We start from the raw sequence: 25,090 nt of genomic DNA, 5'->3' as shown, positions 1-25,090 counted from the left end.
TCTTGACTCTCCATAGACTTTATACACAGCCGCTGAAGTGGCATCGGGGTGTAACATGTTTTCCTTATGTTGTGGAGATTGAAGGTACAAGTAATATTGGTTACATATAATCAAAGAGATTTGCCCTGTTTATCAAGATCACCACAGGTGCACATTCCAAGGAATGCCAAGCTAATCCTCCAATAAGCAATAGGGCCCTCCAAATCACTTGACTGGGAGTCTCTTTAATTGAGGTTTACATCCTCTAATGAATATTCATTTGAAAGGGTACTCGCATATCAAGCTGACTAGAGAAAAATGCATTCAAATGCAAGGGTTTGAATTGAAAGAACCTGCCTCTCGTGAATAGTTCAGAAATCTGCCATTGTTTCCCGTCTCTCTTCCCTGCAGGGTTATCTGAGCAGCAGCTCACCGATCAAGAAGTTCATCGACGCTAAGACCAACGACGACTGCCAGCAACACAAGTCTAGTGTCATCAGTTTACAGTCCACAGCGCGTCCAGGATGCATCATAGAACTGGATGCGCTACAATCAGCAAAACAGGTACATCTGTTTGAGATTGATTGGGAGCAAAACTAGGCTTGGGTAGCAGTTTATGATATTAATTACTCAGCAGCGCAATCAGTGAGCTGCACAGTCTGTCAGAGAAAAGTACTGGGCCTTTTGATATTGCCAAAAAAACTTACTTTTCATGTATGTCCCATTATTCAAATGAGGAACCTGTGAAAGGTCTCTTGGGTATAATTATTTATGATTGACATTTTGTCAAGTTCCAGTAAATGGTGTGATTCCTGTCTATTGAACTATCAAGTTTTCTTACAAAAACTTGAAAACAAGTGGAAATCATTTTCCATCTCAGCAGTAAAAATACCTGCCCAAAAAAAAACCAAAAAAAAATTGGCAAAATTATGCATAAATAGTTCAGGCCCTCTGTTACAACTTTCCCAATTTTTAGTATGATTTAGTATTTCTTTAACAGTCCTGAATCCTCCAAATTCAATACGATTTGTGCACACCCCCTGGGGAGTTAGGGCTACAGTAATTTGTTCATTCTTGTTTCACAATGCAGGTGTGGAACAATGTCCAGCTGATGCACATTTTCCCGCACCAGAGCGTCACGGATAATTCGTCAGTCGGTCCCTCCCTTCCCTGCATGCCCACTGACGCCACCAGGCCATATGCTGACAGATTCTATCTGGTCGTCCTGGACCGTAACCCAGCCGGGGAGTCCATCATTCACATGTGGTACTTGGTCGTGGAAGCTAAAATTCTAGAAGGTATCTCAAAGTCAGAACAATATTCCTCTCTCCAAAAAAAAATATGTAAAGGGTCCATGAAATTAATTTTCTTCGGATCATATTTTTGCAACTTTCTCCTTCTCTTATTTGACATCCCTTTTAGGTTAATTTTATTGAAAAGTGCACTTATTTAAGCATTAAAGAAAATTCCATGCTTTTCTGGACAACTGAGGGTGCTGTTGTTGTGATGTCATTTCAAGAAGACACTGTTCAGTTTGGATGTTTTCTGTTCAAATTGTGAACCCCAAAATTTGCTAATTGAAAACATCTGTGATAAAAGTTTGCTTTAATACTGACATGTTCTGACACTACAATGAATCACCTTAGAAAAGAAAATATTCGAAAGCAAAATATCCAAAATTCTGGCGACTTTTGGTGCAGAAATTGCTGTCACATTGAGGTTTCTTCTTGAAATGACATCACACTTTTGCTCATGAATATTGAGATTTTCATTAGTATAAAAACCAAAAAGACACTGTACTCTTGAAAATGGCAAAACCAAAATTGAAATTAAGGTTAAATGAGATACATCGGTGCATTTTCAAGGATTTTGTTTTAAAAAATTACATTGCATTCTGTCCTTTAGGTTTTGTGCACTGTAAAGGCCAGGTCATATTCATAGCAAAAATGCAAATGCTTACGTGAATTAGTCACCTTTGGGCAAGTTTTCACTCTGCAAATTTGCAAAACTTGAACACATTTCAAGTCCGGCAAATTTTGCAGCGAATGGTTCGTGATGTCAAATTACTTTGCTTTTGTACGAACCGGCCTTAAGCACAGGTGAAAGTCCTGAAATCACATTGTTTCTTCCAGGTTACAATAAAACATAATATAGTGACGCCATTTGCTTTTCTCAAATATTCTTCAGAAATGACAGAACCTGCATACATCCCTATGTAGGTACAAATTAATTTGGCACTCTAAAACATGAATTTGTATCCTTCTTTTTACTATAAATCTGTAGTTAAATAGATACTTTGATTTGGAAATCTCAGATATAAAGTATTAGTGATGGTCTAGGTTTTAAGCAGAGAGATTTGCTCATTTTTTACATTCCTCTAGGGTTCTACTTGACCATGAACATACCACTATAGTTTTCCCCATCCTTAGCTTTGTTAAAATGTGATGTCTTGATTGTGAAAAGCATTCTATGAATGAAATGTTTGTTGTCCTTGGCAGTTGAGAGCGTAAAGGAAAAGGAGCACATTGAAGAAGACATCCCAGATGACTCCTCGGTGGACTCATCTGATAGTGAAGCCTCCCACCAGTTTGACTCGAGCGGCGCTCCGCAAGCCACCATGAAGGTGCGCACCTACTCCCGCAAGGTCTGCACCCAGAAGCTGACCCTCCCTGCAGGGGTCGACGTGGTCAGTGCTACGCCTTCCACCAGCCATCTCAGTTCCTCCACCAGCTACCCAGCCATCATGTCCACCTACATGTTCTCCACCGCCTGCTCCGACGGCAAGCTCCGCTTCTGGTGCTGCAAGGTCCTGGACCCCGGTGAACGTCGTGGGAGCGCTGAGGAGCTTAAGCTGGAACTTGAATCGCTGGGCTCTGATGCCAGCCTGACGGAAGACCCCTGTACTGTGCTCACGGAGGACCTCTTGGCGGAAGCCTCCTACCGGTGGCAGGAGTGGAAGCTGATGGCTCAGGACTCTGATCCAAGCAGCATCGTTGAGGTCCCGGGCACTCCTGTATCAGTCAGCTGTGCATACACTGGGAGGATAGGCTGTGTCTATCGGACTGACATCAACCCAAATTCTCAAGTGCGCAGAAGAGAGCCCCAGGCGATCCCGCTCCAGGCTTGCATCTTTGAGTGCGAGTCCAGTGGAGGTTCTGAGTGGGTCTTTGAGGACAAGTTGGACTTGGGGCTTCTGGATTTGGCGCCCTTAAACAGGGAGACTGGAAGCGATATCGAGGATTTGAACTACAAAATGATGAAGCGCAGCTCCAAGGTTGAGGACTTTATCAATTTCAAAGACCTGACAGCAAGCACAAGCCCTGCTGCATTGGACCTTACTAATGTTAATCTCAGCCCAAGGGCTGGCCGCAATAGAAGGATGAGTCCGTCCTTTCTAGGAGAGAAAAGGGAGCTTCCTGTCCAGATGACATGGGTCTCTAAAGAGGATGGGTCTCATGTGCTGACTGTTGGCATGGGCATGCGAGTCATTATCTTTGCACCTGTGCTGCCAAACCGAGCCAACGTACAACTAGGACCTCTCCAGGAGAAGCTCTTAGAGCAAGGCCTACTTGCCAACCCAGGGACCCAAGGAGCTGGGGCAACACTCCTTGCTAAAGAGGACCTAAGGCCCAAATGGCTGCCGCTTTGGACCATTGCTCTCACCAGTGTGGACGGCATCTCACCACTCTCTAAGATGCTTTCCTGGGTGCGGCCTGGTATCCTCGTGGTGGGCCTTCAGAACGAGATGCATGTGTACTCTCAGTGGAAGGGTCCGGAGCAGCACTTGACCAGTGCCAAGAAGAAATTGGGAAGGCGCGAAGCTGATTCTCTGAAGAGGCCAGGTATGTCAGCCAAGGAGTCAGTAATCTCCACTGTTTCAAATCTCTCTGTAGACATGTTGTCACTCCCAATGACAAAATTGGACAGGGAGCAGTCCTACTCTGAACTGACAAGGTTTGCTGGGATCGACCAGGAGGATCCTGCTCTTGAGGTAAATGAGCCCGAGGAGCTTACATCGGACGTTGGGATCTTTGAGTACTCCTACATGGCGTGTCCAGTGCTGCCGCAGTACCATCCCAAGCAGCTGATGGAGCTCTTGAACTGTGGTAAAGTGCGACGTGTCAAGGCCATCCTGGCCCACTTGGTTCGCTGTTTCGCCGGTGATAGTGCTATTCAGAGAGCACTGCTGTCAGGCGACAATGACTCTGTCAACTCATTACCAGAACCTGAGAATAACTTCTCAACCAGGCCGCGGTCTGTCAGCAACAGCCCTGTTGACCAGCCTTCACTGGATGACACCAAGCTGGACTACATTGAACTGATGTCTATCCCACCGCTGCCACTATATGCGCTCATAGCGGCTGACAAAGCTGAATCCCTTCCTCCACCCTCAACCCCAAGTGTCACTAAAGCAAATAACCTCGGCTCCATGCCAATTGGCAAGGAATCCAACGCAGAATACTCCACGCTGTTCTCCTACAGCGTGGACAACTCCGCCTCTCCGACCTTCGATGTCTTCGCCGAGCCGACAGCAGGTGACCGGATGAGCAGTGTCACAATGAAGATGAACGATGTCACATATTTTGGCATAGCTCAGCTGCGCTTGCTAACCAATTACCTAACCCACATGCATCTACCTGGGCTGAGCAGCTTAGATCAGATGAACCTCCTTGCCCTTGCCGATACAGTTGCATCCACCAAGACTGAAGTCACAACCCACAACACGGCAGGCACAGGTATTCCTTTTTCAATTTTTTCTTTATATTTGTGGTTTTAAATTTATTTAGATTTTCAAATATTTGTAATTCCAGTTCAGCCCATTTTCTTTGCTAATTTCTTGCGTTGGGTGTGATACATCTTTGTTCAAACTGCTTAATTAAGCAGATTGAACAAAGATGTATCATAACCAAAGTCACAATTTTTTATCAAATTTATTTCTGGGGACAGTTGCAAAACAAAAATAGTAATTAAAAAAAAATTGGCTTTTCTCAATGCATATATCTGTGTACATCAACTTATTGTATTGGCTTCTCACCATTAGTGTCAATTTATGAAATTGTTTTGAAAATAAGCATTGTTGTTCAAATTAAAAATTGAACTCAAATAAATTGTCGCCGTTAATTGTGACAGGGACTGCAATTGGCAAAGATGGAGCAGGGTATGCGCACACTACAGGAACAACCTCTACCCATGCAGGTAATATCCCTTTATTAACCCTAACCACCCTGAATCCATCAAAATCCATACCCTATTGAATATTTGGCGGATTGAGGATACCTCCATATTGAAAACGGGGATTTTGATGGATTCAGGATTGTAAGCCTAGCGGTACTGCAGGATTTTGATGGATTCAGGATGTCTCCATACTGAGCAGTCACCAACACCAACGTTTTTGTGCATGACACAATAGGTGAATTTTGGCGGATTCAGGATACTTTCCAGTAAAAGTGCTCAAGGGGTTAGGGTTAAACCTCCAGCCATCAACCCCATGAGTGAAACCCTAATAGATGGTCCTCTTATTTGCGAAAGGACTTTTGAGGACTTTAATTCAGCAGTGCTTGAGGTCTTACAACTAGTTATGGTCCTGGTCTCATTCTTGGTCTTAGAAGTCCCAGTCTTGATAGTTTTAGTGTGGGATCTCCAGTTTTTTTCTCAGTCGTGGACCTTGTGGTCTTGTTCTTGGTCTTAGAATTCTAGAGACCAAGAACAGGTGTAGGACCTCCTGAGTTTCAGTTTTTGTGTAAATCTTTAGTCTGAGTTATGGTCCATTAAATCTTTAACAAATTAACACCTTTTTGTTTTATCGCATTGTTTACTCACAGGTGAAACGCTAGATGAATGCGGCTTGAGATTTCTCCTTGCCATGCGTTTCCATGTCTGTCTGCTGCGCTCCTTGCCTCCAAGACAGCAGGTGTGTTGATGAAACAGTAGTGAAATGAAAATTGTACAGTTCCTTCTAAGTTATTTCAAAGTCATCCAGCTTTAAATCGAGTCCCAAGTTATTCAAATGAACTGTGGCAAAGACATTCTTTGTCACTGTTCATACATTTTCATTTGTGACATGTGACTTCTTTTGAATGACTAGTGATTGACTAGCAGCAAAGCTGAGTCTTTAAGTGCTAAACCTTTGTAGACGTTGAGGACCTTTTGCTTTGTTTTAATCCTCGCCACAAAGGAAATACTGATGCCCTCACTGTCAATTCTAGTTAATAATATGACAATTGGCTTGTGATTTGACTTGTGATTGGTGGGTTGGCCACAAGTCTGACTCTACATTCACTGGTATTCTGCCTTCCCTGGTGTTCTTCCAGGTCCAGCTGCGACACCAGGGCTTAGCCACGTCCCACTTTGCCTGGGCCTTCCACTCCGAGGCGGAGGAGGAGCTCCTGTCTATCATCCCTGGGAACCAGGTGGGCAAGCCCACCTGGGCAGAGCTACGGGCCATGGGCGTCGGCTGGTGGGTCCGCAATGACATCACGCTCAGGAGATGCATTGAGAAGGTCAGTATTTGGGGCACTGGCTAACTCGGGGGGGGGGGGGGGGGGGGGGGGGGGGGCCTTCACTCCTCTGGTTTCATATAATTAAAACAGAGGAGTAAAGACAAACACGTTTAAAGCCGGATTTTGGGGAAAATTTTTTTTCACTAATGTTTGTATTTTTTTCATTTCCAGCTTGCCAAGGTCCAGTTTCAGGCCAATAAGAACCCACTGGATGCTGCACTATTCTACCTTGCCATGAAGAAAAAGACACTGGTCTGGGGGCTGTTCAGGTTAGTGAGAACCTGTTTTGGCTTCATTTTATTAATTTTAGTTTTCTGAATGTGTGTGTGGTATACAGGAGATTAGTTTTGTATTTAAACAGAACAACACAGTTTCTGTTATGTCTGTTTTTGGTTTTCTCTGAAAAAAATCAGATCAGTGAGTGATGTCAGAATGACCCAGTTCTTCAGCAATAATTTCAGCCAAGAGCGATGGCGGAAGGCGGCCCTCAAGAATGCCTTTGCCCTGCTGGGACGCCAGCGCTTCGAACACGCTGCGGCCTTCTTCCTCCTAGCCGGTTCCTTAAAGGATGCAATCGCTGTCTGCTTGGACAACATGGAGGACATCCAGTTAGCTATGGTAATCGCGAGACTGTATGAGGAAGATTTAGAGATGCCCACTGCTCAGAAGGAACTCCTGTTTCAGTTTGTCCTGGGAAGGGAGAAGAATGGGAACCTGGTGGAAGGCAGCCAGCCGTCCAAGGACCCCTTCCTGAGAAGCATCTCTCACTGGATGCTTAAGGAGTACACGCAGGCTCTGGAGACGCTCATCATCCCGCCAGCAAGGAACAAAAATGACCGGCAGGAGGTGGAAGCGGACGAGGAGCACTGGGGCAACCCCGACGTCTTCAACTTCTACAACTACCTGAGGACACATCCGCTGCTGATCAGGCGACAGTTCGCTGAGCAGGACAAGCCGGCCAAAGGCTCCTCAGTTCTGATCACAGGCCTCACCAGCGGGGAGGAGGGGGACAGCGTCATCAAGGACGAGATCACGAACGTGGAAAGGAAGCTATTCTTCGCAACAGCGCATGCCCACTCTGCGGCAGGCTGCCCGATGTTGACACTGGAAGTGCTGTCCAAACTGCCTCGCGTGAAATCAAATGGTTCGTCCTCCAAGGATTGCACTGAGTTCAAGAAGGATGCCGAGATGTCAATCAACAACCAAGGAAGCAGTTCTGACCTGATCACCTCAGGAACAATTGGCAGCTTCAAGGACTCTGGCGTTGCGCCTCAGCCTGCTAAAAAGGGCACTGATGCAGTTGACTGGAGTCAGCCGTTGACTAATGGCAAGATGGAGCTGGGGTTGGATCTTGATTGGAGTCAACCTATAGGAAGTAAGTTTAACGATGAACTGCAACTGGAATGGAGCGATGACAACAGCACGGATAGTGATAAGGAGAATGACAACGAGAAACAAACTGAGCCAGTTCCGAATCACTTGCAGAATGGCAAGAACACTGAAGAGAGAACAGACAGCAGGAAGGGGTCCACTGATGGAGAGACAGGTACAGTGGACGTCTTTGCCCAGCAGCTGAAATTCTCCTCCTGCCTGAAGATCATGATGGAGGAGCTCAGGACACTGGCAACGGGGTTCGAAGTGGAGGGTGGCCAACTGCGCTATCAGCTCTACGTGTGGCTTGAGCACGAAGTAGAAATGCTGAAGGAGCTTTGCAGCTACGGGACGAGCGGCATCCTGGGCATGCCAGAGGAGGTAGATCAGGACGGGGAACAGGAACTGGAGAACATTGACTGCGTGGCGGAGCGGGCTCTCCACACCCGCTGGATTGATCTGGAGGAGAAACGCCAGCGGGCTGCCCGGCGCAAGAAGTGGCTCAAGTCCCATCATCACTTGCTGCGGACCCTCATGAGCTACGCCATCATCTACGGGCTGAACGGCGGCGGGTTGACCTCAGTGGCCATCGAACTATTGCTGCTCACCCAGGAGATACAGCAGGAGAGTCTACAGAGACAACTTGCCACTCCCCTGCCACTGCCCACCACCCTGCCATTGCTGTCAGCCAGCATCGCTGCATGCAAGACTGTCATGACCGACCCGATACTCTACCTGCGGAACTTCATGCACGACATTCTGAACGCCGTCTTGGATTTAACAGCACCTCCCAACCACAAGCGGCACATGAGTGCTAAGGTGCAAACCATCCACAGAAACAGCATGGCGCTGTCCGCCTGTATCTACCAGACCCTCTGCGACAGTGACAGCTTCAGTGGTGCGGAATCCTTCACTAAAGCCACGGGGATGGACGCGTACGATGGGCGCAACACCAACGTCATGTACCGGTCTGGCAATCTGGTCAGCGTCAGCCGTAGAAAGAGGCATGCTAGCTGTGATGGGACATTGACAGTTACTTCTCTACCAGCAAAGTGGCCAGGTTAGTGCACAGGTTTATCCGATAATTAGCCACATTGGTCAAGTTCCCTGAAGGAATATATCAAAGTCCAATTGATATAGGTCAAACATCACAAGCACCAGTGTAATTTGGGCATGAGACCGTTTTGTAAGGCCACATTGCATAAAGTGTAGTTTTCTCAACTTTCATTTTCGCTGTACATTTTAAAAATCAACTGGATAGTTTGGATGATTTTCAAGCAATGAGGAAGGGAGAGTCTGGCCACTTTTACTTTGCACGAGCTTGATGATTCTCGAAAGCTTTAAATAAGGGAATAAATGTGTGTTCATGAGGTATTATAACACTCTGTTTAAGACCGGTGGGAGTCTGGATGGGTGATAATTACCCAAGGCGGGAAGACTAATGGGAGTTTGGATGGGTGATAATTACCCATCCAGACTCCCACCGGTCTTTAAACAGAGTGTTTAATACCGATCAAATACATATTTATTCCCATTCATAAATACCTTTTCGGTCAAAAAAACAAATCTTTTCAGTCCAAAAATCAAAACAAGTCAAAAACTAGACGTTGCAAACCATTTTGTTCAACAATTTTACTTCATGTTTACCCCTCTGACTATAGTATGGAATGGCCCTCCACAACTTGTTACCTTATAAGGACATTGGCGTGCGCGTCGCGCGTATTGCGCGATGTCGCGCAAATCGCAGCTGGTCTGGGGAAGTGTGAATTTCGGGCCATGAAATACTGATTCACTGGAAATATTGCGCATGCATAGGTGAGGAATGTGAACATTCAACCAATGAAACGTTAAAAGGTACCGGATTTCATGGCAGTCCAAATTTCATGTGACACTGGAAAAGTGTTTAAGACCAGCTAGCCATGTCTTTATCATCCGATTAAGACCGGCCATGTGACGGGCTCTTGACCAATAGGAATGCGTAAACTGTCTTAGGTATTTATGAATGCAAAATAATGTGCCATTGGTGTACTTGAATATTTTGGGGGATTCAGGAAGGTCTTGACAAAAATGCGTTAGGAGTAACCCCATTCTTTTCACAATGTTCTTCATTCCTAGGCGTTGCAACGTTGCAAGCCCTTCTAACCAATGAACGTGACGAGGATTCCTCCACCCCGAACGTCTTCCTCTGCGAGAGCCTCTTCGCCGTCTACATGAGCATAATAGTGCACGCCATGACGTCCGGTAACGCCAACGAGCTCTTCCGATTGGCTGCCCATCCGCTGGACACCAAGATGTGGTCTTCGGTCTTTGGAGGCGGGGCTAAAGTGCTCGACCAGCCCAAACCCACGCGTAAGATTTACAGAATTTGTTCTCTCTTGTTCTGTAATGCTAGCAACAAGCCAAAAATGTATATCTCCTCTATGCAGAATTGCATCACTCAGGATAGTGATTGTGTTAACCCAGAAAAAAACTGGCAAGCCGTCTTTAGCAAGCTTAGTCTTAGGTAGTTACGATGTCTGCACTTCCAGACCGGGATCAATTTGTCTTACATCACTGAAAAGTGTGACCTTCATGCCAGATTTCAATTTATTTCATCACAGTGCTTGATAAAACAAAACGCAGCATAAAGGGATAAGTACCAAAATGTCACAGGGCCTCTAACTTGGAACTTGGAAGTCAATTTTTTTTAACAAATTAGTTGATTTTAGACTTAAGAAAACAAAAGTAGGAATATGTAAGAATTTTTCTTTGCTGTGTTTTGTGGATGTGGCATTTAATGATAATAATAATAATACCGGAGTCTACCAACATGTATCTACCAACAATTAGGTACTCAAGGCGTTGAAAATTATGTCAATTATTAAAGAAAGGTAAATACATTTTATGAGAAATATGAGACCCATTATGTAGCACTTTGAAGGGTTTTCAAGGTGCTGCAGCGCTATTACAGCCACTGCCAGAAACGGCAGGGTTTCTGGCAGTGGCTGGGTTCTTTAGCATTCACTACACAGCACACGGGACCTACGGCTATACGTCCCATCCGAAGGACGAAGCAATAATGGTAAAGTGCCTCGCTCAAGAGCACCCTTCTTAAAAGTTTTAGCAGATTTTCTGGGGCTTCAAAAGAAAAAAAATGCAAAGAAAGGAAATGACCCTACGTACCTTTAACTTTTAGCCTCAGCAGCCACTGCCCCCACCTCAGGAGATCAGACCCTGACCAAGCAGCGCAATCGCTACATGCTACGACTGATGGGTAAAGCTAGCAGCGGACGCCTGCCGGCCTCGGCCGAGGAGGAGAAACCCACGCCAAGGGACGTCTTCGTACCGCCTGAGACTAGCATTATGGATTACTTCATGATCAAGGTAGTGAAGTCCTTGTGGGAGCAGTAGATGGCAATCTCTTTGTCTTTAAGATCCTTCAGGCAGCACCCTGGCAGTGCTTGAGTCGACTCCAAATCATAAATTATAAATTGAGTCTCAAATCACAAGTAACAGAGGATTAACAATTACAAAGGAATGTCCCTGTCAAAGTTCATTTGAATAGCCCTTTATTTGACTTAGGACTGAATGAGTTCTAAAGACTTGACCACAGCATTGTTGTATAATGCTATGTGGATTTTGAGAAGTAATCAAAGAGACTACACAAGCAATATGGGTAGGGCGGGGGCAAGATATCACGAATTTGACTACCTTGATGAGAATGTGAACTTAAGTCCAGCAATGGTTTGCAAGAGTTTTTTTTCAAATATGCTTGTAATGCTATAATGATGCTTCATTCATTTCGTCACCCAGCGATGTAAGTCCACCTGCAATTGGAGGATTTTAAAATAACATTTCTGGCCTGTAAAATGCTAAAATGAAAGAGCCAACTTGTAGCCCAGTCACCGTGTAACTGACATGAGTGTAGTTGTACATGCCGAACTGTTAACCGCAGTTCTTGGTCAAACATGTTCATAAATTCATTAAAGTTGTGTTCCACATGCTGTTTTCGACTTTCATCCTGAAAAATAAATTCCTTTTCTAATTTGCTGTTTTTCTAGCAATACAAAAGTTATTCACTTTTGAATGAGACATTTGACCTAAAACAATCCGCCCATATTGAATTATTACTTTACTATTTCAAATTATTGGCTGCCAGACAAAATAATTCCGTTCTCGTGGGGTAGGCTGGTTCCAGCCCCACAATCAGTATTGATAATGTACGAACCGGGAGCCAGTCTGCTTGCAAAACTGATCTGTTTGTGTCCAAAACAAAAAAACATTTTTTTTCAGAGGGTTGCAGATGGTTGAAAATGTATTCATAGAAAAAAATTATAATTTGTTGAAGAGCACAGGGAACGCAACTAAAGGAAATAGGGTTAATTTTTTTATTCTGTTCCTTTTCTTCCCACCAGCCATATGTCTCGCCCACCCAGGAAGGCATGGACTTTGACTCTGACGCTAGCGACAGCTCAGATGACGAGGACAGTGACGATGACTTCAGCTACCGAGGCGACGACTTGGACCCCTTCGCCCCCAAGAAGCGCTCGAAGCCCAGCCCCGGGGAAACCGAGCACTCGGACTTCAACTCCTACAGCTGGTGCTTGATGCGTTATGCCTTCATCAAGCTGATCCTGCATAAGATACAGTGCTTCCTGCCTCTCAGTGGAATAGAACTGGCAGGTAGGTCAAACCAAGGATTCCTCAGAAGCACCCATGACACTGTTGCTGGCAAGCCTACAGAGACCTATGGGTAGAAAATACAGAGACAAAGATATGTGACCTCTTTTTCCCGAGTTGATGAAGGAACTCGTTGTTGGTCACAGTTTCTGGTTAACTTATTAGTGGGTTGGGTATGTATGAGTGTATAGAGCTCGCTCAATGACGGCCATCTCTGTGGGGGGGACTGCGACTGCGTATTTTACGCAGTCGGATTTGAATGATTTCTTGTGTGTATTTTGTTGTGATTTACCTTTTTAATGTATCTTTCACACGGTGTAATTCTCTGTAATTTTAATATATAACGATTTTTAATGTGTGTAAATTAAACTGCAATTCGGCCTTTTGGCCGTGAAAGTTTAATAAAATAAACCATTAATAATAATATTATTCAGTTTTATAGACGGGACAAAAAACTCCAAGATAAGTAATGTGGGGAAAACCTCTATACCAACCCCTCCTCCCTGTACAATTTTTTTTGTATATTATCACCACAAGAAATACCTTAATAACATTGTAGACTGATGTTTCCAGGCGTGGTGATACCAAAAATCGATCCGAACATGTGCACAAAAATGTCAAAATTTCTAAGCGCAGTATTAAATAACTGTTATGATTTTCCAAATAACCATGTCAAGCAAAATTCATGCTTTCATGGGAATATTTATAATCAATATTGGAAAATGCTTCATTAGATTGACGTAAAACTTTCAACTATTTCAAAAAATTTCAGAAATATCGGCCATTGTATTTCTGATATCAGAAGGTCAAGGGACAGAGTCTTCTCCCCACACTTCCCCCAACATTCCCCCCCCCCCTTTCCTTCAGCTGTAAGATAGCAGTAGAAAGTTTAAAGCTAAAGTCCATCATTTGCAGCTATCCAAAAAGTAACTGGCGTAATTATTGTTGAAAAACATACTTGGTTGAAAGATAGTAAGGGGACTAAACTCCCTGTGAAATTATTCTTTCTGGCAAGCTGTCATCACCGAAAAAAGGCCTTTCCAACGGTGCTTCTTAAGATGCACCGTAGGAAATTTAAATTAGTAGTTTGTTTTGTTATTTGGCGAAGCGCGCGTTAGCATTGGCACGACGCACACGCACGCGCGGTTGCTATAATTCGTTGGATCAGTGCGCGACATCGCGTAGCTGCAATCGGCTCAGTGAGAACATGTCTCAGAGGCTGAATTCAGGCCCAATTCAAACATGATTCAGCAACTTTTGATTTGAAATTGAGATCCTAGAATGCTGTTTTTCTCGGAATATACGGCTGAAGCTGAGCTGGAACTTCATCAGGTTAGTTGTTCAGTACCCTTCTTTAGATTTTGAGCACTTTTGTTGCTTCAAACGAACAAAATGCACAAAATACAAATGATGGACTATACCTTTAAAAGAATAACTAAAATACTAAATAATTTTGTTTGTTACCCTTAGAGCTGCCGGTAGCTTCCCCCAAGCTTCACAGCATCCTCAAACTCCTTGAGCAGTGGCAGCAAGCGCTGATGAGGAAGCTAGACCTGTTTGCAGGCCCTCCCTTGGATTACATTCCAGGCTGTAACGTGGACACGCCCAGTGCAGTGGGCGGGCCGGCCCTGCTACGCTACAAGGGACTACTGGAACCTACCAATACACCATTCAGGTAGGGCAGTGGTATTTATTTATAAAATGAAATAAAAAGAATAAAGTTGGGGGGGGTGTTTAATCAACTTTATTTGAAGTGGAAGCTAAATTGCAAAGGACCAGCTACAAGGTGGTCAAACCCCAGGCCTGTAAAGGCTTGAGTAGGCTCACAGCCAGATCGAAAGTGTTGATTTTTGTGCAGGGAGGAAAACCAGAGAACCCGAAAAAAAAAACCTTGTGGCACAGGAGAGAATCAACGAACGACTCAACTCATATATGACCCGAGCTTACACTTTACACTAATCGAACATTTCTTCTCAGGTGCAAACACAGAGCAGCTCTCCCAACCAAGCGTCTGTGGAACTACTTAGTGAGACAAGAAGTGGTGCAAGACATCTTCATCTCCTACATCTTCAAGAAGAAGAGATGCTTTGATGACGCGGTAGGCACCACCTAAACGTCCAACCTCTTTTCTGTTCCCAGTTGTACTGAGATTATTCTTGTCAGTAGCACCAAGGAAAAAGCACTTTACACCAACATCTCATAATGCTTCACAATCATTTATCCCTGTTTGTCAGGCCAAAAGACATGCAATTGTTGTAAAGTGTCTTGCCCAAGAACACAATCACCATTAACCCTGTTAGGGTTCAAACACACGTACCATCGCACACGAGTCAGAACACCCTAACCATTGCATTGGGTCCATAATTGTTAGAAATTCCTTTCCTTTTAAAATATTCTGACATAAGTTTTCTCAACCCTGTACTGAAAAAAAATCAACCTCAAAAGAAAAAGACAAAAAAAAAAAAGAATTGGAGGGCAAGGACCTCATTAACAATAAGTTTACAGTTTACATAAGTACAGTCAAAGACACGTCGGTCATTATTGTGAATCTAGACTAAGGGAAAGCTCCGTAATTTCCTTGGATTTATTTTGAAGGCCCGGAGGTTGATTTTAATGAAACATGAACCTTGCCATGAATATAGAAAGGACTTTTCTGAGTTTTAATTGCAGTTTCTAGAAATTCCAGCCACAAGCAATTGTCACGGATGTGTTTCTTGTTTTTCATTGATATCTCCATTCATACATGTAGTTCCCCTGGATAACAATACATCATCGTAAAATTATTTCATGACAGTTCAACAAAGTTTTGGGGAACACGTACTAGTCCTAAATTCAGTATCCCAGTATGACCGTATCCCCCGTACGGATGTGTCCCCGTATAACCGTATGTTAAAGTTTAGGTTAAGTGTTTGAACAAAATGTATAACTTCTACATGCTTTCATGGATTTTGATGAAACTTGGATGCAGTGACCCTTGGGTGGGACGACACAATTCTTCATCAGATTACTGAGGTCAAAGGTCATGTAGGGGTCATTAGAGGTCACTGTTCAAGTATGCTTCAAATGTTTCTCTGTCTATAGAATTTGATGGATTTCAACGTAACTTTGATGGAGTGTTCCTTGGGTGTGGGTTCATGACAACTCTTCCGAAATAGGTCAAATATCATCGAGGGGTCATTGTTTAAAAATGCACAAAATTTACTTTTTTTAAGACCACAAAACATATAGAGATCGACAAGGCAAAAAAGGCGGCAGATACGATCGGTGGATCACTTGTTTTTCCTCCCTGGTTGTGTTTTTTTTTTAACCCTTTAAACCTTACTACCCAAAATATGGCGAGATCTGACACCCAAGTTTGGAACTTTTTCCTGATGGATTCAGGAATGCATAGATCAACCAAAATGTCTTCACATGGCCTGTGATCTTCCAGTGTTGATGATATATAAACATGGACAAAAGAATCCGGACCTCTTTTTGAAGGGTTCAGGAATGCACTGAAAGAAATCAGAATTGTTTTTATGGATCAACCGCAATTTTCTTCATTTGGCATTCGATGTTCCAGTTGTTATTATTTGTCATGGAAACATGTTAAGCCAATGCCGTAACTGCCTGCATGAATACCTGTCAGAACTTAGCCCACAATTCATTCGCGCGATTCGGCCCCGGGATTCAGCATTTCTAGCCCGCGATCCAGCCGTGCATTTAGCTGTACATGTACATTCAAAACCCAGAACCCATGTAAGGGAGATGCTAAACAAATCAGTATCTTGACACAATCGTGTGCTGAATCACGGGCTTAATTCTGACAGGACGGCACCCTAACATCGGAAAGCATGGTGTAATCCTGGGTGCGATTGTATGTTTAGTCTAACGTATGGAGAAGGTTCCTTACTCCCCTTGGATTCGGCAAGGGTGAGATACCGGTACAATGCCTGTCTTTAAAGAAATAAGGAAATGATTTTGCTATCAATTTTGAATTAAATCCTGTTCTTGTTTTGTGTTTAAGGTTGACTCAGTACGAGGCATTCCTGGCTTTGGGACAATGCCAACTTCCAAGGTCAAACTCATCCACAAGGAACAGGAGAAGATACCAGCATTTTGCTTCAATAAGGTATGAATTGGTACAAACTCTGAATGGGCTGGGCTTAGACACCCCTCCCCCCCTCCCCCATACATACAGATGGCATTAGAGTCAGGTTAAAAACTTGTCGCCAGACTTTTCATTTCATGTCTTGCTTATGCTTGTCCAGATCACCTCTCTCATTGATTTTTATTTTATTGTATGTTTTGCTGCAAACGAGAACTAAAATCTGTTTAAAAACTGTAGCCTGTGCATGTCTCCCTCTGACTGACCCTCCCTCCTCCCCCTCCCACAAAAAAAGGAGAAAATTCTTGTCCCATCCCAACATTATGTCTGTGTTGTCTTTAGATTAAATCAGATTTTGAAAGTTTTGAATGATGAATGAATGAAGAAGACTTGTGAAGTGCGGTATCTGCCACAGATGGGCGTTCATGGCACTTGCCATAAGATGTCCAACCCTGACCAGCAATTATGCAGCGCATTATTAAGTCAGCATTGAGACTGGTTCATTATATGCGTGGTATCGATAAACTATTCATTAGGGCTATGGGGAACGTCAAATTAATGTTTAACAAGTTGGAGTTGTGATATTCGCTTCACTTTCTGTTTTGAGAGGACTATGAATGAGCCTCAGTTGTTGCAGAAAAAAAAGTAATTTGTTTTTGTATAGTTTGGCAGTTTAATTGCTTGTGTGACTGAATTACCCTAAAAGCAAGAACCCCCCCCCCTTTCCAATGTGCCCTTTGCCCTTTGCAGGTTGACTTGTCGTGAATATACATGTACCCCAAGTACAGCGACTGAGGCACAACTCACAACTGGTCTTGTCAAGTTCTAAAAATGATAATCCTAGGGACATTTTCTAAATATTGTAGTAAAGTGTGATTTTACAAGCCCTAATCAATGTTTTGTAAACTGTTTTTTCCAAGCACTATGATGCGTCTTACATGCTGACCCTGTGTACCGTGGTTGTACTACATGTAGCACCTGGCATGAGATGATCACGTGATGATCATGTGACGATCACATGATAGTAATTAATTATTAATCGCCTTCCCTTTCCCAACTGTTCCCTCCTCCCTTCCCCTCATCAGGCGGACTGGAAGAACGTGACAATGAACGGCGAGTACCGAGTATGTAAAAAAAAGAAAAATCCCTTAGATTACTTAACTGCACATGGCACAAACGCAGGAGTTTTTTTTTAGCTTCAGTTTTTTTTTTAATTGCATGCTGTGCTGAAATTGCTGGTTACTAAACAGCAGAAACCTTACTACTAATTCCTGCATTTTTTCTTCCTTCTTAATATAGCAGGTTGAGGTGGAGGTACTTTTAATGATTATTCATAAATACCTGAGACAGTTTACCCATTGCCATTGGTCAAGAGCCCTTTACGCAGGTGGTTTTGAACCACCAGTAAAATACCGCTGCGTTCTGCACCACATTGCGCAGTACACGCCTCACACGCGCCATTTTCCATATAAGGAGATTTTTAGCACTACGCCCACGAGGCACATGCCATAGACATGGCCAGAGGGGTGTTTCACAAAACATGTAGTAAAATTGTTCAACAAAATCGATGAAAGATTTTGATCGAAAGGTATTTATGGATGGGAATAAATATGTTTTTGGATGGAATTAAACAAGTACGTTTATTAATGGCCCTGGCCTTTTGCTTGGGCCATCATCCGTGTCCAGGCCCCTAGGTTTCTTAAAACCATCCGAGCAAATATTTATTCCCTAAACCAAAACTTCTTTTTTTTTTAAAACAGGTGGTTTCAGGTTTTTGGAGTCATGCATGTTCCTATTTCTGGGATGTTTTGGTTAAGGGTTTTTAAATTTACACTTGCAAAAATGTCTTTCATAAACAATTACTCTTGAAAATTTTCACTTTAAAAATTGCCCGTAAAATTACAGTGCATTTCCCATATTTTTTTTTTTACGGTTTCTACTGTTTTTGCTTTAACCGAAATGGTGGAAAAACCATTAAAAAAAGATGGAAAATGAATTGTAATTTTATGGAATGTTTATAAAGTGTTGGTGAAGGGTATTTTCGGGGGCTAGAAAGGTTTTGTTTATATGGGTTCAGTCTTATATGTTTTAAATCTGCCATTGCAACAAAATACATAAAAAGAGCATACACTTGTTTTGCCCTTGAAGCACATTGGATGACTAGGATCGGTATTTATGATTCTTTCAGAAACCATCAGCTGATGCTACTGTATAACAAGCTGCTTATTTTGTTTAACGCTTCTGAATAATTAATGCTAAGTTGACATTCAGAATTTGGTTTGGCTTATAGAAATCTACTAAAATCTGTAGTGAATTCCAGGTATCTTTTGAACAAAGGGCACAGATTGTGATCACACATTTGTTGCAGTTCCAAAGCCTGAGGTCTCTCAATAGTAGCAGCTCAATACACATATCAGCATGTAATTAACGCCATGCATGGGATTTGCGCAATATATTTGTTGCGCAGCTACGCAATAAATTACAATCAATTTCACAACACTTGGCATAGCTGCGCGATGTTTCAAGTAAAATCTTACATTGGTCACAAAACAGTCCTTGAGTCACCTCCACCCGCCATTGTAAAACAAAGATTTGTTTGACTTTCTTAGAAATGGGACTAGAACTTTCAAAATTCTGTCGTAGTAAAATAGCACTTATAAATATCTTTAGACAAATTATCCATTCCTATTGGTCAAGAGCGGTCACTTGGGGGGTCTTAGACCCAAGGGCGGATCCAGAACACAATTTTTGGGGGGGCCAAAAAAAATTTTGGTCCCCCCCCCAAAAAGTGGGTCTAAAAAATTACGGGGTGGGGTTCAGGGCCCGTGAGGGCCCCGAACATTTTTTGGATTCTAGATGCTCTGTGGTGCGATCTGAGGCAATTTCTGACCACTTTAACCAATTTTTTTGAGGAAAAGATGGTGGTGTACTCATTGCCTGCCTTTATTGCGATGTCACATAAAAAAAAAAAAAATTGGTTTCGTTTTGGGGGGGGGGGGGCCATGGCCCCCTTTGGCCCCCCCCTGGATCCGCCCTTGCTTAGACCACCATTTAAGCACTGGTCAGCGATGTTTAAGACTGGTGTTTAAACCTACAGTCTCTGCCACATGCGCTCGGTACGTGCCACACGCACCAGCTACTGCTGCTTGAGAACCACTAATAAGATCTCCATATATAGGTCTCTCAAAGACGGCCATCTCTGTAGGACAACTGCAGCTGCGTATTTTACGCAATCAAGCACGCATTGCGCAGTGTTGAAAATGTTCTTAACACGTGCGCTTGTTGCTCAAAATGTGTTCGAAATACAATGCAGCCGATGCACATTATGCAAGTTGAGGCTCAAAATGCCGATGCACGTGGCTGGTCTGTAGGAAATGACGTCATTTGAGAGGGACCTTTAAGATGCCATGTTGAACACATGGGGCGTGCGCGTCGCACACCATAGATAGGGCCTGATCTGAACTTAGAGTAAAAGAGTAGAACAAAATTATTGGAAAATTTGATTGAAAAGGTGTTAAAACCACACATTCATAACTGCTCCATCATACTATTTATCCCTTTATTTCATTTACCTTAAAAACAAAGCTGTGAATTTCTTGTGTCTGCCTTGATAAGTTTAGCAGTGACAGACTCTGAGGTGATCATTATTTGTCAGTAAAAAAAAAATCATGTTTTATTTGCACGGCATAACTCATCCCTTAAAATGACTGTATAAATAAGTTTGTTGTTGTAAGTAAGTCATGGAGTTTAATAACATCACATGTGTTGAAAATGTCGTAACTAAACTGTCGCACAAATTAACATGTTAATGAATAGGACTGCTGCAAACTGCTTTCTGACTGGATTGACCTGAAATATACAAATCTAAAAATTAAGGCGGCCCGGCGTTACAAACTTAACAAGTTCTTCTTCAGAGGCAAAAAGTAACATGTTGTGCAACTCCAGCAGTAAAATGTGGCGTCGGTGTGTTTCAACTTTGAATTTGGTTTCAGATGTACATTTTCACAACCGTTGTTTATAAGATAAAGATTTACAGTTGCACCATGTGACAAATCTCTTTTATGAGTTTTGTGAGGTTCTGAACCCCGGGGGGGCTAAAAGTTTTGGGAAGTATGTTCTGCCCGTCGCCAGGAGACTGAAGGGATTCCAGTGACGCATCTTACATAACCTCCCTTCACTGTTGGAATCCTGACGACGGGCAGAGCATACTGTCAAAAACATTGAGCCCCCCCCCCCCCGTTTTTTTCCAAACCTCACAAACGCATAAAAGAGATTAGTCAAATGGTGCTACATTAAACAAATAATGAATGTTTGTGAGTGCAATGGTAAGAATAATTTCATGAGGTGACAGATGAAATGTTCGCCTCGTGGAATGGAACATTTCATCTGTCAAATTATTCTTTCCATTGCACAAACGTGAAACATTATTTGTTTTATATAACACCTGAATAAATCCTTGTCATCTGATTGGTTGACTTCTAAAAGCCAATTTATTCAGGTTAAAAACTGTTTAAAAGTTCGACAAGTTCATCATATTTATATTAATGCAAACTGTTCGACAGGTTATAAGAACAATCAGATTCAATTTATCTCGATTTAAAACAGCGCCACCACCAGCAGAAGTGACACCGTGCAATGGAAGTTCTATTCACAGTGCAATAGAACTTCCATTGCACTGTGCGCTGCGCGCCATGCACGCGCCATGCGCGCGCCGTGCGTTGGTACGAATAATTCAATGACATGTGATCAACGATCCACCAATCAGATGACTGGGATTTATTCAGGTGTTGTGTAATAAATCTTATCTAATTGCTACCTTCACCATGCAACCCTTCAACTCTAATAACCCTTGTTTACAATTTTTTACAATCCCTTGTGATGCAAAGGAAACCATCAACGTGCATTCAGGTTTCTAGCATGGCTTCAAAGTGGACACTAAGACGTCAACCAAGCAAAACCATCAAATGCTCAACTTAAGTTGTTTGTGCTCATTAGAGTCTTTCTTTTGAGCCATCTTGTCGTCACAAGCCGTTGTAGGTCTTTGACGTAGTTTCAGTGAACTTGGCATATTTTTCGTCGTGTTTACGATGAACAGTGTCTGCTGAAGCGAGATGTTTTCATTGTCAGTTGTTGTGAAACTTTGTTTTTCTTTTGGGCTTTTGGGATTTTATGGGAGGGGATGTGTCATGTTAGATATATAGGTTCTTGAAAACTGTTTGAGGTAAAACTAAAGAGGACTTTTGAGATAAGTTCAATTTTATGTTTGATTTGCAAAAAGAACCTTATTTCCACAACTTTATGCATTGAAAAACACAAGTCTTGCATTCTTTGAAGCCTAAAGCCTAGCTAATTAACACAGTCATTAACACAGGAGTTAATTAGCCAAAACAATCAATTGCTAAAGATCCCTGTCCCTTCATGAAAATAAAATAAATGAAGATGAGATATTTTACATGCTTTTGTACAATGTGTTCTGCCATAAGGAAGGGTTAAGCATGCCGATGCATGAGCTGAAATGTATAAATAATGCCCATGCCTTTGTGAAAACTAGTATCTCGGGTGGCCTACTTTTCCCTCTTTCTCCATGGACTGGATCTCATCTGACACTGGGGGCGCTATTCAATGTGGACAACACCTAACACTAGGTGGTGCCCAGGCCCCGGATTATCCAAAAGGCACAGTAGGCACTGTGCCTAGAATAATGTGGTGTCTACAAAAAAAAGTGAAGGCCTACGAAAATACCAGTGTGCCATAATACGCACACACCCAAGTGTGTATTTGCCTGCAATTGGGGACCCCCTATTGGCCTACGGAACACTGGTGCCTAGGGCCTACGAAACACTTAATTCAGCCCTGGGTGGTGCTATTCCAAATGAAAGGGAACAGGTTAAGATGTGACCACACATATTTTCACTAACTTAAGCACTAACACTTAGGCATGCACTAAACACCTTGTTTACAATTAGGCCTATAATCATTTTTTAAAATTACTTTAAGGAAATGGTTGGGTTTGGGGGGGGGGGAGGTTGCTCCATAAAAACAGTGCACTCTAAGTTATAGTTTATAGGGAGAGAACTCTAATAATCAGATTCAAAATAAAGTGCAATGTCATTCACATTAAGTTAAGTTGACTCAATTTCTTAATTTTCAATTAAGTCAAAATAAATGTGTTTATTCTAACTCCCCCCCCCCCCAAGGGGTTTGTGGGGTTTTTTTGGGGGGGGGGGGGGGGGGCGAATTGCCGACCTCAAACGTCCTAATGCCACATTTGGCCAAAAATTTGAAAATAAAGTGTATTTTGAAAAGTAAAAAAGTCAGGTTATAGTTTAGTTATAGGTTAACTAAACAAGTCAACAGTTCTATTACACAGAATACTGTTAAAAGTACCCTAAAGTGTACAAAGTATTATAACAGACTGACAGACAAACATTAGAAAGTTACAAAATAAAGTTAGTATCCAACCAACATTAATACCAACAGGGATAACTTTTAAAGTATTCCCGTTAATGCAGGGTTTTTTTCTGGCCTTTTGCAAAGGTTGCAAGTATTTTGTAACATTTTAAGAATTTGAGTCATAGAAAATTCTCCCCAATTAAAGAATACCACAGGATGCCATGGCAATTTGTATATGATTTCCACACACCGATGGGCGTAGGGTATATATAGTTGGAGTAATGAGGAGTACCAAGAAGCATCAGAAAAACCTTACAGTAACTAACCTTTCAAAAGCTTAGAAAATATCACTCTCAGTAGCTCAGTAGATGTTCTTTTTGAGAAAGTAGTGAAAGTTCATCCTCATTTTCATTTTAGTTTTCATTTCATACATACATTTATTTCGATATTGCTGAGAATTACAAGACATACAATGAGTTGATGAAAAAAAATAACATTAATGAGAAACTGAATAAGGAGCATAAAAAGAAGATAATAAATAAAAGAACATAATCAATTTTCTCAACAAAAGCCATTGTTTCTGTTGAAATTGAGCCTTTCCTTTCAAGATCTTTATATGTAATCGATTGCAAACTAAACTAAAGTCAGTCAATTTAGGGCAATATTTAAAAAAGAAAAAGCCTTTTTCTTTCTCACGATGGTTTGGTCCAAGGAAATGATGTTACTTCCTCTTTTCTTAAAAATGACAGCATAAACTAGTCACAAAAATGTCACAGGATGCTTGAAGCTACTGTTTTCTGCCGTTGTGAACAATACAAGAGAGAGAGAGGGAGATTAGTTCTTGTGCCTGATGGCGGGCTACTTGAGAACATAAAGTGTTTTTCATTCAGTGCACTTTGCGCCAAATGCGTGAACAAGTGCAGTCAAGTGATTTGTCTGTTCCTTGCTCTTTGGTCTCACAAATGCCGCCAGAGCTTTTGTGAAAGTTTTGGAGGGATGGGGGTGGCACAAAGTACATGTCTCTGTAGCAAGGATCCAAAAGTGATCGAAAAGAAAAAAATTGGGGGAGGGGGAAGGAGGGGAGGGGACTGGAGAAGAAATCCCCCCCCCCCCCATTCCCACCCGATCTGTTTACTGCCTGTCTGCATCACATACAGTTATCTCTTGTGTGGTCACGTAGCATGGTCTATTCTCCTGCACAAATTCACCAGTAAATTCTAAATTTTCTACTAATCACTTCGATGAAGTTCCCCTAGGCATTCAATGTAGGTGCTGATTAATTGACAGGACTAACAGATAACCTTCTTTAAGTGACTTATTGATAAATGATTTTGATTATTGATAAATATATCCACTGTTTATTCCATCTGGGATTTCCTGAGGCAGCTGAGCTGCCCGGTTTCGTCCTTTGTTGGTCCTTTTCTCACAGCAAAGTCGTGGCACTAATCCTCAGCCTTTCGCCGAGGATACTTCTAGTAAATTCATAATTTGCACTCTTTCCCCGACAAAAACATGTCTATATTGTGTGTTTGCTGTGGCACACTGAAGGCAGTGTGGGATATATACCTAGTTTCTTGTTATTTTGTAAATCTTGTGTAGTGCCCACTTCAAACAGAACATGCTCCACCAATTGGCAGGATGCTTTGTTTGCATGGTTTGCTGGAGAATTGTGACAAGAAATGCCTTAAATGAACGTTGAGGGAGGAAGGGCAAGGAGATACTGCCCCCTTCCCCAAAGAAAATGGGGTTAAATTTCATGGCTGTGCTTACCGTAACGCCAAACCCTCTTACTAACCCTCTTTACTAACTGTAGTAGAAAACGCTGCTCTGTCAATCAGCGAGGAATTGTTTGCTTGTGCGCATGCGTATCCGCTCCGTTTACAATTACCCCCTCACCGGCAAAGAGAGTACAGTTGGGGGTGATCGACCGACACCATCTTGCCTGACTGCAATTCATTTGCTGCGAAGCGCAGCCACTGCGTGTACATAGTACAAATCCCCTGGTGTACATGCGTCACACACAAGGAACGGTGCGCGTCAACCAGCGAAATGTCCCGCCCATGGGACGTCGTTACTAGGTAAAAGGGCGCCCACTTTCGTC

At 42.7% G+C, this 25,090-nt stretch overlaps 1 protein-coding gene across 2 annotated transcripts in view; it reads left to right on the top strand.

The window, feature by feature from the left end:
- Positions 1 to 25,090, top strand: part of LOC119746531 (dmX-like protein 2) — a 74,358-nt gene that overhangs the window by 41,260 nt on the left and 8,008 nt on the right. Inside the window, exons 13-27 of one of the 2 annotated variants that reach the window (XM_038223512.1) lie at positions 391 to 543; positions 1,070 to 1,277; positions 2,478 to 4,715; positions 5,110 to 5,175; positions 5,802 to 5,890; positions 6,291 to 6,479; positions 6,651 to 6,748; positions 6,893 to 8,910; positions 9,966 to 10,199; positions 11,026 to 11,213; positions 12,245 to 12,512; positions 13,980 to 14,184; positions 14,487 to 14,607; positions 16,516 to 16,620; positions 17,682 to 17,720. In XM_038223512.1, the coding sequence (XP_038079440.1) occupies positions 391 to 543; positions 1,070 to 1,277; positions 2,478 to 4,715; positions 5,110 to 5,175; positions 5,802 to 5,890; positions 6,291 to 6,479; positions 6,651 to 6,748; positions 6,893 to 8,910; positions 9,966 to 10,199; positions 11,026 to 11,213; positions 12,245 to 12,512; positions 13,980 to 14,184; positions 14,487 to 14,607; positions 16,516 to 16,620; positions 17,682 to 17,720 (6,219 nt within the window). The remainder of the gene's footprint in view (positions 1 to 390; positions 544 to 1,069; positions 1,278 to 2,477; positions 4,716 to 5,109; positions 5,176 to 5,801; positions 5,891 to 6,290; positions 6,480 to 6,650; positions 6,749 to 6,892; positions 8,911 to 9,965; positions 10,200 to 11,025; positions 11,214 to 12,244; positions 12,513 to 13,979; positions 14,185 to 14,486; positions 14,608 to 16,515; positions 16,621 to 17,681; positions 17,721 to 25,090) is intronic. The other variant, XM_038223513.1, reaches the window with a different exon arrangement.

Source organism: Patiria miniata, unplaced genomic scaffold (genome assembly GCF_015706575.1).
Source record: "Patiria miniata isolate m_02_andy unplaced genomic scaffold, ASM1570657v1 HiC_scaffold_7, whole genome shotgun sequence".
Taxonomy (NCBI): Eukaryota; Metazoa; Echinodermata; class Asteroidea; order Valvatida; family Asterinidae; genus Patiria; species Patiria miniata.
Note: the sequence above shows the minus strand (reverse complement) of the source record. Positions and strands in the feature narration are given on the sequence as shown.